Genomic DNA, 16,080 nt, shown 5'->3' with positions numbered 1-16,080 from the left:
CCAAGCTTGAAAAGGTGATTTGACTCTCACTTTCCACACAAACACAATGTATCTTTATTGAAGTTTGCAAAGTCAAAACAAAACCATGCATTTCAAGTTAGTATAAAAAATATCTTCCTTATCCCCTGCCCCAACAAAACCCAACCAAACCAGCAGGACAGGTTATATTAACGCTGGGAGCTGGAGGGGGGAGTGAAGGATGAGGTTAGGTGGGACGGGGTACAGACCAAGGGGGCCTGGAGGACTGGTTGACTGGCGGTCCCTACCAGGCCCTGGGGGATGAGGGTGAGAGGCGGAGGTAGCAATCTCAGCAGCATCCCACTGCAGTCTTAAGGGAGCCCGGGGCGGGGGCCTTCCTAATCCTAGGTCCATGTCCTCTTCTTCTACCTCCTCGAAGTTTGGGTCTTAACTGAGACTCAGTTTGCCCATAGTAAAGAAAGGTGGGGGCAGAGGACCAGAGGTCTGGAAGGCGGCCACCCTCCCAAGGCTCAGGCCTCTGTGCTAGGGGTGACCCCTGTAGGAAGGAGAAGCCGGACGCTCAGCCAGCGAGTGGCTGGGCCATCACACCAGAGACCCAGCCTGACTCCGGGCGGGAACCATCACAGGGACAGCACCCATGCGGCTCAGAGCAGAGGAAGAGACCCCCCCAGCGCTGGGGGATATTGGCTGAGGGCGGGCCCCATCTGTTCTGGGCAGCCTTGGTGAGGGCAGGACCTGACTGGAGAGGCTGGGTGTGGGGCTCAATGCACCAGGCCTGGGAGGGCCTTGGGGTGGCCGAAGGGCTCGTGCGGAGGTAACAGAGGAGAGGGTCCCATTCTTGGAGATTGTGTCTGAGCCCTTGGGCCAGGGCAGGGTCCTGGGAGCGATGGCGTCCTCCCTAGTCATCAAAGAAGCGATAAGAGGTCAGAAGCCGGAAGCGGGAAGGGGGAGAGTTCCCACATGCTTTGTCTTACTCTCACCTCCCCTCTTCTTCAACTCTCCTTAAAATCTGCCCACAGGAAGGATGGTTCAGCCACCGCCCAACCTTCCGTTAGATGAGAGCTGCCTGAATTCCCAAGGAGAGCCCTCATCTTGGCAGAGACCAGGGACACTTACTTGATATCGTTGGCCGGCTCCTCTAGGGCCTTGCCCCGGCGTTGGTACAACAAGACCAGCCCAACCAGGAGCCCCAATCCAACCACGGTGCCCACGACAGCTCCAGCAACCACCGTAGCCTCAGGCCCTGGAAAAACCTTGCCGTCAGAGGGGGGACTCTCAGCTTATTCCCTGGCCCTTTCCAACCCCACTGCCCCACTGCCCCACCACCATACACATTTTCTCTCTTTGTTAAGAAGAAGGTGACTGTCAAGAAGAAAGTGGTCACTGACCAAGCACCTGCATGAACATTTGACCAAGACAAGCTCCTTGTCCTGTTATAATGAAAGGCCTCCTCCCCTCTCTTGCAAACCCACCCCACCCCCGCATTGACCAATCTTCTCCCTAACCACACTTACCCCTCACTGACCTGTGCTCACTTTCAGGGTCACATTGCACTGGGCACTGCCCACTTCATTGTGGGCCTTGCAGATATACACTCCAGACATGGAAGTGGAAAGGTTTTTGAGGTTTAAAGACCCAGTGATGGCATCTGTGGACACAATTTAGCCGTCAGTCCAGGGATCCTCTTTCCCATAAAAAACATCCTGCCCCTCCTCTGGAATGTCCTCTTTGACTCCCTGGGACAGACTCCCTGGCTATCCGTTCCCTGAGGGAAGGGAAAGGTGTGACAGCCAGTGTGCTGGGTTCTGCTCCCAGTTGCCTAACTGCTGGCTCAATACCCCTCTCCATTTCTACCACTCAGTGTCCCCAAGTGATATCTGAAAAGAGGCTAAAGAGGAAGTGATGCCCAGAAAAACCAAAATCCAATTTTTACTTGTATTTCTGAATGGCGGAGAGTGAGAGAGAAAGGACATTGAGTGAGGAATTAGAAAACCTAGGATCCAGAATTGACCAGTCTTCTCCTTGGGAAGACTGGTCAATTGACTTTAAGAAAGTGACCTGCTATCTCTGGGTCCCAATTTCTTCATCTGTAAAATGGGGGTCATACGACCTACTTGATTGTGTTGAAAGGAATATATGAAGTAATCTAATGATTTTGACAGTTAAAGTTTATTGGCCGCTTGCTCGGCACCAAAGACTAAGTTCTTCACATGCGCTAACTTAGAAAAGTTTAACAACAAACCTATGAGATAAGCTCTATGTAAAAATAATTTTAAAACTTTTATTATAAAAATGGTCAAATGAAAAGTAGAAAGAGGGACGAAATAAAAATCCATATACCCACAACCTAGATTCAACAGTTGCTAACATTTTGCTATACTTATTTCATTTCTCTTTCTTCGGAGACATTTTAAAGTAAATACTTCAGCATGAAACTCCAAAAATGAGGAAGGACATAACCACAATACCATTACCACACCTGATAAATTAAGACTAATTCTCCAAGAGCATCTAGCACTCCATTTTAAAATTGTCCCATCGATTATCTCAGTCAAATTGAAAAAAAAAAAAAGTTCCAATTGCCCCCCAATGTTTTTTATAGCTGGTGTGTTCAAATCAGGGCTATTGATATCCCCATTTTACAGATGAGGAAGGAGTCACAAAGTCACACACCTAGTGAATGCAGATCTTCTAGCCCCAGCGCCTCTTGAGTAACCTAAGTCTGCAGCACGTGCCGGCACCTGGCAGGGCCTCTTTCTCCAGCCCCCCCCCCCCCCCCCCCCCCCGCCAGTGCTTTTCAGCATTGCCTCCCCTGGCACCCCGGCCCCTCTGGTACGTCATCTTTCCTCTACCCCAGCCGCACTCTCAGTGTCTCCGGAAGTTCCCTCACCTAAAACAGGTGCAAAGAAGACCTGGGAGGATGGGGGCGACCGCACCCACTGGTATTGGGCAGCGGGCTTACTCCTTGGGGACTGGCAGCTCAAGGTCACGTTGGTCCCCACGTGGGGCACGCCCCGGAGACGGCAGGATGGAGGAGCTGGAGGAACTGGGGGAGGGGAGACAGGTTAAAAACTCACATCCGGGGGCCAGCGGCTCCCCTCCCCCGCTCCCACACACGGACCCCCGTCACTCTGTTTGCCCCTCCCCCAACCTTCACACTCAGTCGCTTGGGGGAGAGACCTGCCCGACCTCCCACGGGTGCCTCTCACTTACCCAGCACATTGAGTTCTAAAGTCTTGCTGCTGTGACCTCGAACAGTGCCTTGACTGTCTTGCAAGTTCACGGAACAGAGGTAGGGTCCGGAGTCTTTCTCCTGGAGGCCCTGCAGCCGCAGTGACACATTCCGGGAGGGCATGGGGTAGACCAGGGATGCTCCAGGTTTGCTTGATGTGACCCCACTGATGTGCGCCAACACCTGGTGGGCGGGCGTCACACCTCCCCATTATTACTTGTCTGCTCTGTGCCCAGGGCTCAGCTATTCCCCCTCCCCCAAACTGGGGGTCTTCAAATGCCCCTCACCTGCACCACCCCTTCTAACCTCTACCAGCTCTCCATTCACCCCTGTCTCTCTAGCTACCGTCTCACCAACCCGGGTGCTCTGCACCAGAACAGGTCCTGTTCCCCTGGGCGCTGTCTCTTCATCTCCCACTTGGGGTGTTTAGAAAGTGGTAAAATCGTTGAGGGATAATGTAAATAGGGGGTAATGTATGAAAGAAACTTAGACTGCAGGGGCAGAGCCAAGAGAAAAAATATCCTTTTAAATTTTCTTTTTCTTGAAGATCCCCACCCCCCCCCCAGTGTATAAGCCCATGCCCTACCCCTGCAATCTAAGTTTCTTTCATACATACCCCCTACTTATCAAATGACCTCCTGAACACACTTTCTAGGACCTTGCAAGGAGTCCGGCAAATAAGCAGCTCTGAAAATGACGTTTCCTTGGCTTCTGGGTAAATTTGCCTCTGAGTCTTCGTCTGATGTCAGGAAGGAAGATAGGTGAGAGATTGTAGGAGGACATGTACCCTTGCCTCTCAAGGAGGTTATATGGGAGCCGCGGGACAGATAATCATTTGGAAAGAGAAGCGGCCTGTGACAATGTCCAAAGCACAGATAATGTGAAAACAGGAAGATGCTCAACTTTTAAAAGTTGTGTGATACATGCTCTAACCCTTCCTGTTTCCTATACCCTCAATCCTCACTTTCCCCCTTGCCCGGCAAAGTAAAATGCCTCTCCACTTGTCAGTGTTTGGTGTGCTCGAGTTCTAGGGAAACCTGGGAAAAACCTGGGGAAGCCTCCAAGATCAAAACAAAAATTGAACCGGTGAGGTGGACCTTGCTTTTCCCTGACACTCCTTCGAATCAGCCATCCCCTGGCCACCCCTCCCACCGTTGCCCGCTCTTCCCTGCTCCCCACCCCGCCCCGGGCCCCGCCCCACCTCCGGCGTAGCGAGCCTCCGGCCGAGACGATTTCCCTCACCTGGCTCATATTCATATTCTTCCCTTCCAGTAAGAACCATATCACGGTGGGCACCTCCCAAGGCTTGGGCTTGGTCGAAGCTTGGTCCCCTTGCAGGGTGTACCACGCCGGGAGCACCACTTCCGCTCCCTCTACCGCACGCAACTTGGTGAGGCCGGCGGGCACGTGCAGCTCCACTTGGGCCCGCGAGGGGGACGCTGGGGATGAGAGCGAGGAGGGTGAGCGCGGAGCCCAAGGACCCAGCTCAGCGCGGCGGCAGGAGAGGACGAACCTCGCGGGGTCCCGCCACCGTAGGCCTCGAAGACTGCCCAGGGCCCGCTGGCCTGGGATCCCATTGTCAATTTCATCAGCGCTTCTTCTCCCCAACCTCAGCCCGCTGGCTTGCAGCAGGGATAGGGACCCGTGTCTACGCATTTATTTGTACCCAGAGGCACAGATTTCCGCGCACCAGGAGGAGGAGGGGAGATTTCCAGCGAGAAGGGAAAGACATCCAAGAGGAAGGGAAGAGCTAATACTTTTTATCTACACTCTACGTAGGCCACTTGTTCCCCGAATTTTCCTGGGCGGGAAGGCGCCGGTCGGGATCAAGAGCGTTCCCATCTCCTGTGTTCTCAAACAGATGCGCGGAGGGGGGTGGGAGGGTCAATCGGTTACCGATTAACTCCGCGGCTCCTTCTGAACTACTCCGAGCCAGGGAAACCGGAGTGGCCCAGCGGCTAACCCGGCCCAGCGACGGCCCGTGCTCCCCGGCCTCCGGCTAGGTTCCCACACGTGGGCTTCCCCAGGAAAGTTCCCAAGGGCCCTTTTGGGGCCCAGGGGATCTGGGCCGGTCGCAGGGAATCCTGGCAGAGCTAGAGGAGAATGAAGGTCCCCTGACAATCAAGTACAAAGCAATCAAGTACAGAGCTTGCCTCTGCCTGTGACTGACCTTCAGGAGGTGCCCTGGGGTGTTGGTTTCAAGGAGGGGGCTGTCGAATCAAAGCTTGCATCATGGCGCCCAGGAACACTCACTTATTGCCCTTTGGAGAGGCAACGGAGCAGCCAGTCAAAAGCCCTTTGGGGGAATAAGCTTGGGCTTGTCCGTGGCCAGGCCTGAGGATGTTGGCCGCCCTAGTTCCTAAGGCCTGCTCTCACTGAGGCCCTGAGTCCTTGGCCTCAACACTCTGCCCTGGAGTCTGAGATGCCACCTCCACGTGGTAAGCAGGGGGCCACCGCTCGGACAGCGGCCGCGCACGGGTCCGGCTTTCCACCCTGCTAGAGACCGGCTGAAGGCCTCTAAGGGCCCAGGAGTGGATCCGGCCAGGATGCACACCGCCCCCGTGGCTTCCTGGCTGCGTGTCTTTACAGAACCCCCAGCCCGATTCCTTGGCCTTCTTAGCCCCCCCCTCCCCATTTCCTGGCAGGTCCCTGTGGGCCAAGCAGGAAACTTGTGCCCGGTGATAAGCCAGAAGACAATGAGGAGGGCGCCGCTGGACCGGAGGCTCTGCAGGCAAAAACAACCTCTGCCTCAAGGAGCCTGACACCCGCTCGGGACCAGCCTGCCGGCTGGGACGCACAGAGGCCTACGGGTGGTGCAGGCTCTGGCCCAGCCTTTCTGCCGCTCACCCCCAGCGGCCAGACACAGTTCCCGCCAGAAAGCGACCGCGGTCCCGGGAGAGGGATGAGCCTCCTCCTCCCTGGGCCCCCCGCGACCTCCCTCAGGTCCTGCATTTACGAGGTCACTTTGCCAAAGGTAGAGGGGTGGTAAATCAATAGTAATGCGGACACATTGGGGTCTGGGCAAAGGCCAGCTAGGAGCTGGAGAGGGCCCCAGGCTTCGCTGCCCTGGCCCGGGGCGTCTGCTGGAGCAGAAGCCCCTCAACTCTTCGGCCCTTTTTGCTCCCAGGTGCCACAGGGAGAGGCAAAGGGGGTGGTTGGGTCTGAGTGAAGGAGACGGGAGCCGCCCAGGAAAGGGACCCTTCTGGCCCACGCCAGACCAGAGCGTGGGGCAGGCTAGAGCACAGGAGAAGGAAAATGGGCCTGCTCCCCAGGGTTACTATTTTTAGTCTCCCTCTTTCTCTGAGAAACTCCCCCCGCGGGCTTCTCACGCCCCAGGGGCAGCATCGCTGAGCCACCGAGGAGCAAGGGAGCAGAAGGGCCTCGGCGGAGAACCCTGTCGGGCAGAGCCCAATAGAGCCTGTGCCACCCAAAGTGCTGACCATCCCGAGGGCCATTTAACCCTCAGTGGCCTCCCAGGGGTGGCCGGGTAGGGATGCTGAAGCCTGGGTCTTCAGTATGAAATCTGAGGCTCAGAGTTAGGATAGAAAGAGGACGGGTTGCCGAAGAGCTGCCTAAGACACCCTAGCTGCTAACTTGAATTTTTCTCCCTTTCTTCAGAGATCCCCAGCAGGAAGGGGGATGGGGAAGTTGGGGGTAGAATACAGAAGGGAAAGAGGTGTTGATGTTGAAGCTGGGACAGAGGGCCTGAGAAGTCAAGGGATCCTGGAGCAGCCCCACCAAGGGGCTGGTGGTCTGGTCTTGAGCCCCACTTTGTCTGGGGACCCTAATACTTCATGCCACAACACCCTTGCTGCACAGACTGGGCTAAAGGAGACACGGGTAAAAGTTAGGTGGGCCCCATCACTGTGGTTGAATTTCACTCTACATCTTTCCAAGTCTTACTTGCCCTGGCGACTTCCAACCTGAGAGAAATGAGGAGTTAAAGCTGACCTGGACAAACCCACCCTTCACCCTCATTCGGGATCCTTGAAGAAAGATGGCAAGAAAGCCTGGGAGGCAGCATGTGAAACAGCTTATAATGAGCTTAGTTCCTGTGGGTCCTTTGCTCCCAGATATTGCACTGGGCCACCCCAGCTCCTGGGCGCTCCTGGAGCCCTTCAAACACTCCTCAAGCACTTGCTCCAAGGAGGGGCCCTTCCTCTCTGACTCAAAGGCCCTCTTCTCTATTTCCTTTGTCCCTTTGGCTCTGGGAGCCAATGGGGGTGGTGGACCTCTTGGGGGGGGGGTCACAATTCTGCTCCTCCAGGCATTCAAAGCACTCCTCCATTTCCTGTGTCCCAAATGACCTCATGGTCGTGCTTTGGGGGCACCTCCCTTGATTCCCAGGGCAGGAAGCAGGAGGAGGAGGCAAGTGGGAGGATCTGGGCTGGGGAATTGAGGTGAAGTGCGTGTGTCAAGCCCGGGAACCAGGGAATTCCCCAGGGGCTCTTGCACATCAGTTTGTGGTGGGGTGGGGGTCGGGAGGGGGGCTGGAGTTAAGTCCTTAAGCTCTTTAGCCAGTGTCTCATCCAGCAGCTCAGCTCATCTGGCTCTGCTGGGTGGAGGTGGGGAGTGGGGGTGAGGAATGGTTCCAACAACTCACCCCAGGCAGTGCCCTAACCCTCTCCCCGACCACAAACACACCGCACCCAAAGTGGGAGCTGTTCCCCAACGCAGCAGGGACACAAGTGATGCCCTGCGTGGGGGGAAGTATAAGGTCGGGGAGGGAGAGAGTCAGAGACGGGAGTCCTGTCCCACCCAGTTCCTCATCAGTGCCCAAAACCACCTCCCTCAGGGTCGGATTCACCTCATCTCTCCCATCTCATGTCCCCTCCAGGTCCAGGGTTTCACTCACCGAGAGTAGTCAGCCCCAGGAACAAAAACCGCAGCAAGCTGGTCGCAGGGGACCCGGGCAGGGAAACCATGGCCTTCCCTGGCCCCGACGGAGTCAGGGTCGCCGGCTCCGGGACACACCAAGCGACAGGTGCTGGGGCCGCACGACAGCCGGAGCGGAGGCGGGAGCCGGGCCACTGACACCAAGGGCGGCTCTGGCCAGAGTCTGCGTGCGTGTGGCGGTGGTGGGGTGGGGACCGACGGGGACTGGGGGCGGGGCATTCGAGGGGGCGGAGAGGTCGCCGTCCTCGCGGGCGGGGCTCGAGGGTGACCCGCCGCAGGGGGACGCTCCTCGCGCTCCGATGGCCGGCTCCCGCGGCCTCCACCGGGTCAGGACGCAGGGTGAGGTCGGGTGAGTCGTGGCGCCCTCACGGCCGGCCGGGGGCAAGGGCAGAAGAGAAGAGCCCTAACTCTCAGACTACGCCATAGCCTTCCCCCTCCGCTAAGTGGGGTAGGAAGGAGAGCAAGGAAGGAAGGGAGGTTTGGGGATTATCCGACGTCCAGGGGCCACCCGTACCCGACACCCTAAGCGGCCGGGGCTCCCGCCCGACCAACCGGCTCCGAGCTTGGGGGTAACGCGTTCTCAGCCTAAGCGGAGAGGAGGGGAGCCGCGTTTTCCCGGGGCCACTGGGGCTCCGCAGTGTGGGGCTTGAGGCGGCAGGAAAGGTCCAGAGTGCCGGCCGCGCGGGCCCGGTTCTGCTGCCCGAAACTACCAATTTCCCAGGGCCAGGGGCGGGTTGGGCCGCGGGAGCGGGTAGGGAGAGAGGCTCAGGAAGGGAGGCGGCCACGCCCACCCCTGCACTTGCCGCGTGGCCCCGAGGCTGCGGTGGAGGATGCGCCGGCGGTGGACCCGAGGACCGTGTTCACCTGTGGCCGGACAAGACGGGGCCTCTCAGCAGGTTCTCGGAGACTCCCTAAAACCAAGGCCCGAGGGTCACCCGGAGCTTGCGCCGCAAACCCGAGCAGGGAAGTGACTGGCGCGAGGAAACCCCAGGAGCTGAGCAGGAAACTGAGGAAACAAGATCCCGGCTTCCCGCTTAACTCATAAGGCTTTTGCCTTATGCAGACTGGGGAGGAGGGGGCAGCTGCGGGAAGGTAGACTGGACCAAGTCCCTCCATTTATTTATCCCCATGTCTTCGCTGCCTCCCATCCCTCCTCAGGCCCGCTCTGATCCTTTAATTCCCGGGACTAGATCATGTTCGGGGTGAAATTTAATTTAACCGTCCCTCCCCGCGCCAGCCGGTCACAGGCACCTCTGCGCCCTCTGGCGGCCGCAGCTTTCTTACAGAAGGGCACGCACCCATTCTGGCTTCTTGGTCGGACAGCCAAAATAAAGATGCTTCAAACATCCCTGCACGGCGCAACCACAGAGCAAAGGTCACCGGGGACAGAAAGCATAACAACGAATCCCTGGCGCTGCCTGCTCTAGGTGACAGTTGACTGGGTAGAAAAGCAGCCAGGCCTCCTGGATTCCATTTACTCCACACGGCCCTGCTCTGTTTTAACACTGAATGTGGTCTTTGAGCCAGCGCTGCCCAAGGTCTTTTTCTACACAGCGCCCCGTAGACCCTCTCAGCTGCTTCTTCCTAGTGTGACCTGCCTGGCTGCTCTTTAACTACCTGCCATGCAGTGGCTTTGAGAAATGGCTATGCGAACACTAGACTGCTCATGCAACCCCTGGAATCTAGTATTTGGCGGCTCAGTGACAGCAAAGGCAACAGGAATAGGTAACTGCTAGTCTCATATCCTTATGCAGGGACCTACAAACTTGGAATTGTCAAGTAGATTGTGTGTGTGTGTGTGTGTGTGTGTGTGTGTGTGTGTGTGTGTGTATGTATGGGGGGGAGGGTGCTGTTGGTTTGGTTTGTCTAGTCTATCACACACTTTTTCCTTTTTTTCTTTTTTACTTTGGTCTTCACTGCAAAGCACCTCTTGTAAACATCCCTCCTTTATTTCCAGGTCAGGCCTAGGTTACCCCAAATAAGTAATTCCTTCCAAAAACAGCAGTACAGTGCTCTTGGTTGTATCCCAGGAGCACCAAAGCATCTGATTACAGAGGCTGTGCTCATCCCTATCAAGTGCTACGTAAGGCAGGGAGGGCCTCAGCATTCACTCAGTAGCTAACCTTCCAGAATTTGCACCCCAGATAATTTACAACATCACAAGTAAAGATACAAATAAAGATTTGTAGGCAGTGCTTCTCTCCATGTGACACTGAAACAGTCCCTTCAGGACTCTTCCACTGCTCTCACCCAATCAAAGAATTTTCTATACTATCTCCTACTCCAGCCACTTCTTTTCTGCTGACCCTGAGACAGTCAAGTGGTAGAAGTTAGCAGAGCACTTCTATTACTTTCTGGAAGTTTTTGCTGAGATGCAGTTTGCCCTCTACCCTTGTGTAAAATGGGAATGTTAGTGCGGATGATCTGTGAGTGACCTGAATAAACAGGTTGTGTGCAGGAGCTAAGTTCATAGTTTCATATGTTAAGAGACTTGCAGCTCACTAGTGTTTCTCCCAGTCATACCTCATCTTTTATCTCTACAGTATTTTTTAATGCTGATTCTTACATTTGAATATAGTGTCTCCATCCTCCTGGAATCAGTTATAAGGCTTCATTAAGGTCTAAATAGTCTTTTTGTTTTTAGAAATGCTCATATAGTTATCTGACACCCTGCTGTCCTCTTTTCTAGATTGTTCTGGCCAAAGAGAATGGATATTCAGTATCAGGAAGGTACTTTCTTTCCAAGTCGCCATTTCCCAGTGCCCAGCTTTGTCCTCTTGCCCCTACCCCTCACCCATCCCAAGCCACATGGTGAAAACACATATTGGATCAGGCTTTGCCATACACCCTGTGCCGCTCACAGTGGTCTAGCAATGCCCTATTCTCGGTAACGTTAGGTAGACCTCAGACATCCTCACTAAGTGTTCCCAAATGTTCTGCCCCTGCTAAGTAACTAACAGCAGTGAAAAGCGGGATAGGGGGAAGAAATGAATGAAGCATGATGTTAGTTCCAGGGCTGATCAGTGGCAAAGTTTGGGGGATGCCATGTACTACTCCTGGTGATAATGCTTTTTCTTGCAGCACTTGGCACTAATATTATGAGATTATTGCTACAGAATGGTCAATGAAGCCTCGGTCTTTAGGACTATAATTCCAAGTTCCAAAGAAGAGCAAACTCATGAGAATTTCCTAAAGCCCACACCTACAGCCTGTGCCCAGGGAGAAGAGGCGCTGCACTCAAATAGTCCAGGGTATTTATTTATACTCTCCATGAACTAGCAGCCACTTTTAGCAGCTCACATCAGGAAACAGCCAACTCCATAAACCTAGACTCAAATGACATTAATAAAAGTCATCCCATTGGTTATAACTCTCTAGTCACTAGAAAAATAAATAAGCGTCAACCAACCAAGAGGGATCAGAATGAGAAAAACCACTGATTTAAGACAACTCAGGTTGCAGGAAAGAACATTTTTTCAATCAAGATGCAATTTTATCTTCAATAGTACAGAAAAACGGGGAGAATTATAGCTCTTACCTGGGTTTGCAGTCCATTTAAAGCAGAGTACCCGAGAGATGCTGGGGGAATCATTAAAGATAAATAACCAATCTAACAAGTCCCTGTCATGAGACCAAAGTGACCCTTGACTACTCCACTAGTAAGGTAGTTCTTAGCCAAGAGTACTAACCTCCAACTGGAGTGCTAGTTGACCCACAGAAATCACTGAAAGATCTAAACCTGATTACCCTCCTAATGGACTGATACCTTACAGTTTCCTATCCTATGGATCACTTAAAATTTTTGTTCGGATGTTTCTATTAGATCTTCTCTCCTTTCTTACAGGAAGTATGATGACATCAATTCTCCACCTGTGCTCCTGAGAGAGCTGCCCCTGATTACTGAGTGTCAAGATGAGGAATGAGAGTCTCTTACAAATTCATGTACGTAGGGCCAAAAGGAATATCCTTTTGTAGCTTTTTAAAAAGTAGCACAAAATGAAACGTCCAATGACCTTTGTTACTCTGACAGGAGATAATGACATTGGTCAGTGGGGTACAGAGAGTGAAAGGAAGGGAAGCTGCCCTACCCTGTTGTGTTCATCCCTAGCAGTAAAGTCAGAGCACAGTCCCACTGCCAGCGCGACCACACTCTGCGACAAAAAGCTCCACTAGTACGCCAAGAGGCCAGGAATTACTTTAATGATTTTTTAAAAAAAAGTTTAAATGGCAGCACAACCGTAAAGTTGGTACATCACAGAAACAAAGGTCTTTGCAGGCAACACTGATTGGGAATAGCAAAACACTTGATTGGTGAAAAAAATGCAACTCTAAATTATATACAATAGTAGCTAAGGGTAATATTGAAAAACAGTCTTATTTACTGTGACTCAAGATTTAACTTGCCATTATCTATTGCTTATTTATTCAAGGTTGTAAATAATACTTATATAGAGACATAGAGATGTGTAAAAATGAAACATCGTGAAAAAAATACAATTTTTCAATTTCATATGAAACTCAAAGTATAAGTTTTGTCCAATATGGAATGTACCTACATTTGTTTACATCAGGGCTCTAAAATCCATTTAAAAATTGATTTTTGTTTTTAAAAAAGAAACAACTGACCCACCATGCAAGTCCGCTGTACAGCTTGCTGGCTCAAAATGAGCATTTTCAGGTGAGGTCTGTTTTTTCTGCCCAAAGTCTACTATGATTTCTTAGTTGTACCGGCCCCATCGTGGAAAGAGTTTCCATGAAGTCTGATGGCAGCATCCGGATGAGGGACAGTCTGGGTAACAGGATGCGAGTAGAGAAGAGAGAGGTAAGAGCCCAAATCCTTATGAAGGATGACATTCAGTTGTTAAACTTTAAGGGGTAGCCAATGGCTTTTTCCAGGCACTCAACTAAAGAGCCAGCGGAAAGAAAATCCCTCTCTACTTCTACAAATTTGATATAGATGGATTTGGGGGAAACTCCAGGATCCACAATACAGTTCTGAGACAAGAACCCATTAATACCGACCCAATCTTTGCTGAAGGTTTTGGTATTTGCTTGGAAATGTAAAAATAAGCATTGCTGCAGAGTCCTGACCTCAGCGATCCCGAGGTAGCAATAGATAATTCGGGTAGGTTCTATTTCCACCTGTAGTGAGGCTTGTGCTGAAAGGGTTTCCAAGTCAACCCGGCCCTCCTTTCCTGGGTCCAGGGAATGTCGCTCCATGTGGGGTGAGGGGGGCCTCTCAATACACTCTTCGTAGCCAATGGCATAAAGGCCTGGGCTTTTGGGAATGCCTCCCGGCAATAAATACTGAACAACGTTCCCACCGGTTGGTTTGGAGTGGGCAATGGGTATCCAGTCAACTTCCATGTGCAGCTCCAGGCACCGTGCCTCACTGATAGTGATCTCCAAGAACTTGTAGTAAACGTTTTTCCAGTTCATCTTCTGCACCCGGGTCATGATGATCCGTCCCTCAGGCTTCTCAGAATTGAAGTACTCCCGGAGTCGCTTGCCAAGGGGCACCTGGGAGCTGATCTCAGCATAATGGTAACGGATATCCTCTTTCCAACGGGTGTTATAACCAATTCCAAAAATGGCCAGTTTATTAGAGAGATGAAGCCTTGAAAAGTCTGTCCAGCTCTGAAACAGTTCCCATTTCAACTGTACTGATTCCAAAATCTGTATGATATTCTGCATGATGTCTCTTTTCCTGGAAAGAGAAATGAAAGTCAGATTCTTCAGGTGTCTAGATGGGCACCGTCCAGTAGAAGTTTCTGCAATGGTGGAAATGTCCTGTGTCTGTGGCTGTCCAATACGTTAGCCATTGCACTTAAGATGTGGCTAGTGTGAGTGAGGTATTAAGTTTTTAATTAATTTTAAATTACATTTAAATAGCCATAGGTGACTAGTGGCTACCATATTGGACTGTGCAAGTCCAGATAATCATAGTATTAAAATCTGAGACATGCTCACCCTTAGGAAGTCCCTAGGAACTAGTGAAAAACTGCTTTCCATAACTTCTAAAGTCTGGCTGTATTCCACTTAGTAACTATTGATACATAAGACCCCAGGATTTCAGAAACCAAGGATCATGTACTTTTTAAAGTGGCTAGTATAGTGCATATGATGACCTTCAGACCTAACTACCAAAAGCAGGTGAAGGATGCTGTATTTAGAAAAGTAACCAGTAGGTATCACTTAAAAGAATGAACACATTCATTTCTAACTTGGAAATTCTGAAAGTTCAATAAGTTTGGCCCATACATGCTGGCCATAGGAAAATATACAACTGATTATGACTATTGATCTGATACAAAAACATGAAAAAAGGACATTTTCTTCTATTTGTCTGAAATACATTACTATTCCCAAATTTAAAAGAACTGTCAGTTTAGCACAGAATTAAGATCCGAGAATTCAGATGAAAAAGTTCCATTATTAAGCTTCAGTTTCAAGAGAAAAAAAATTCCAGATAATGAATTGAGATTTTTCTAAAATATATTTTATAAAGGGAAGCAAAAGTATAGAAATTATTTCAGTTTTGATTTGGACAGTTAACAGAAGAAGACAAAGTACAGGGAAATTCTGGTTTCACGTGCTGCTTAATTCATGTAATTCCAACGGATACTTCATGATGATTCGTACATTTATATGAGGATATTTCTCAGGTAGGGTACAACTTTGATGTTGGAAGACTGAGGTTTGTTAAGTATCAACTTAGCAACAAACAATTACACTCGACATCAATCATACGTTTAAGCTACAAAAATACTCAACTACCACACTCACATACAATCAAACACAGGCAAGAAAAGAGGGTGTAATGGTGGTCTGCTAACAGCTTCTTGGAAGGCGACAGATCCTGGAAACTTTATTCTTAAATGCTCATACCTTCTGGAAGAGCTTTTGGAACAAACTGGGGAACCTTCCACATAGTCATTCTCTCTTACTTTCCTTGATTTTCTTTTCAAGATGGCAAAGAGCTAATGTTTTGTTGTCAGTTGCTTCTTGAACCAAAGACTGCCCTGGACTTATCCTCCACACTTTAGTTTGTCTTGAAAGCTACTCAAGTATCTAAGTGGCCATCAGGATGAAATCACTGCATTTCTGGAGATTGTTTCTCTTCTCAGAGTACACAAAGGCACTCGATCACTTTTCTAATATTTAGATTGTGGTGCTTGTGAGGCTAAGACATAGGACCATGTTTCTGCATGGGTCAATGCCTTGAAGCAAAATTATCTTTCCTAGCTACCATTCTTCCTGTCCTCTTTTAAAATATTTTACTGATCTCAAGGAGGACTCGGCTAAGGAGGGGTGGGATGGAGAGCAGAGCTTTTTGTCTGTTTTGCTCACTGCCGTACTGCTATGCCTGACATACAGTAGGTATTGGATAAATCAGTGGTGACTCTTCTTCGTGGGTGAAGGATGGTGTATCTGACTACAGGCTATATCAGCTAGTTCAGGCTAATCCCACCTAAACCTAGAGTGAAAAGATCCCGTGCCCAAATGAAGTTATTTTATTCAGCACTGTCATAGCCCTAAATCATCAATAAGGAACAGTTCGGAGGAAACTGTTGCATTGGGAAATGAATTGCCTCTTAGAACCCTCTCACCCCGTGAGCTGAAACCTGGAGTAGAGGCAGCCACACAGGACATTTCTGCAGAGCCTGTCAGTTTCCTGCCCCACTGATCTGATCTCGGCCTGAAGCTCCCTGGGCTCAGGCCTCAGATGAGCTATTCACACCTATGGAGCACAATGAGAACTAGATCCAGTTATTGAAACAGTTCCTGAGAACTGTCTGTTCTATTTCTGAAGTTCCAACCGTGGGAAAAGTTCAGGGGGTCTGAGACTGGTGACACCAATTCTGTGAAGCTTGAGTTCATCCCTAGTTACGTCAATTGGGCCTCCCCTGTAGTTCCTAAGCGCTTGCTTTTTGAGTCCCAAAATGGAATATTATAAGGAATTTAAGTGTCCC

The 16,080-nt window shown here is 51.0% G+C and overlaps 2 protein-coding genes across 5 annotated transcripts in view; both read right to left on the bottom strand.

Moving 5' to 3' along the window:
• Positions 1 to 30: 30 nt before the first annotated feature.
• Positions 31 to 8,277, bottom strand: ESAM (endothelial cell adhesion molecule). 2 transcript variants are annotated; one of them, XM_065882848.1, is made up of 7 exons: positions 8,067 to 8,277; positions 4,454 to 4,650; positions 3,193 to 3,394; positions 2,870 to 3,025; positions 1,505 to 1,627; positions 1,096 to 1,222; positions 31 to 877 (listed from the first exon to the last, which is right to left on the bottom strand). In XM_065882848.1, the coding sequence occupies exons 1-7, from the start codon at positions 8,134 to 8,136 to the stop codon at positions 562 to 564; spliced, it is 1,191 nt and encodes a 396-aa protein (XP_065738920.1). In that variant the 5' UTR covers positions 8,137 to 8,277; the 3' UTR covers positions 31 to 561. The 2 variants fall into 2 exon arrangements, with proteins under 2 accessions (XP_065738920.1, XP_065738921.1); XM_065882849.1 differs by having other exon boundaries at positions 562 to 877; positions 3,193 to 3,397; positions 4,463 to 4,650; positions 8,067 to 8,136.
• A 4,013-nt stretch (positions 8,278 to 12,290) lies between these two features.
• The window catches only part of MSANTD2 (Myb/SANT DNA binding domain containing 2), a 28,601-nt gene continuing 24,811 nt past the window's right edge, over positions 12,291 to 16,080 (bottom strand). For 2 of the 3 annotated variants that reach the window (XM_065882743.1, XM_065882744.1), the window contains exon 4: positions 12,962 to 13,814. In XM_065882743.1, the coding sequence (XP_065738815.1) occupies positions 12,962 to 13,814 (853 nt within the window). Of the gene's footprint in view, positions 13,815 to 16,080 lie in introns of all 3 variants that reach the window. The other variant, XR_010656124.1, reaches the window with a different exon arrangement.

The sequence above is a fragment of the Phocoena phocoena genome, chromosome 8 (genome assembly GCF_963924675.1).
Source record: "Phocoena phocoena chromosome 8, mPhoPho1.1, whole genome shotgun sequence".
Classification (NCBI taxonomy): domain Eukaryota; kingdom Metazoa; phylum Chordata; class Mammalia; order Artiodactyla; family Phocoenidae; genus Phocoena; species Phocoena phocoena.
This window is presented reverse-complemented; position numbering and strand designations above follow the sequence as displayed.

Coding starts and splice junctions, on each gene's coding strand:
- ESAM (XM_065882848.1), bottom strand. CDS start 8,136: ATGGTTTCCCTGCCCGGGTCCCCTGCGACCAGCTTGCTGCGGTTTTTG. Junction 3,395..4,453: donor AGAATATGAATATGAGCCAG/GTGAGGGAAATC, acceptor CCCGCCCACCAG/GTGTTGGCGCACATCAGTGG. Junction 1,223..1,504: donor GACCCTGAAAGTGAGCACAG/GTCAGTGAGGGG, acceptor AGGTTTTTCCAG/GGCCTGAGGCTACGGTGGTT.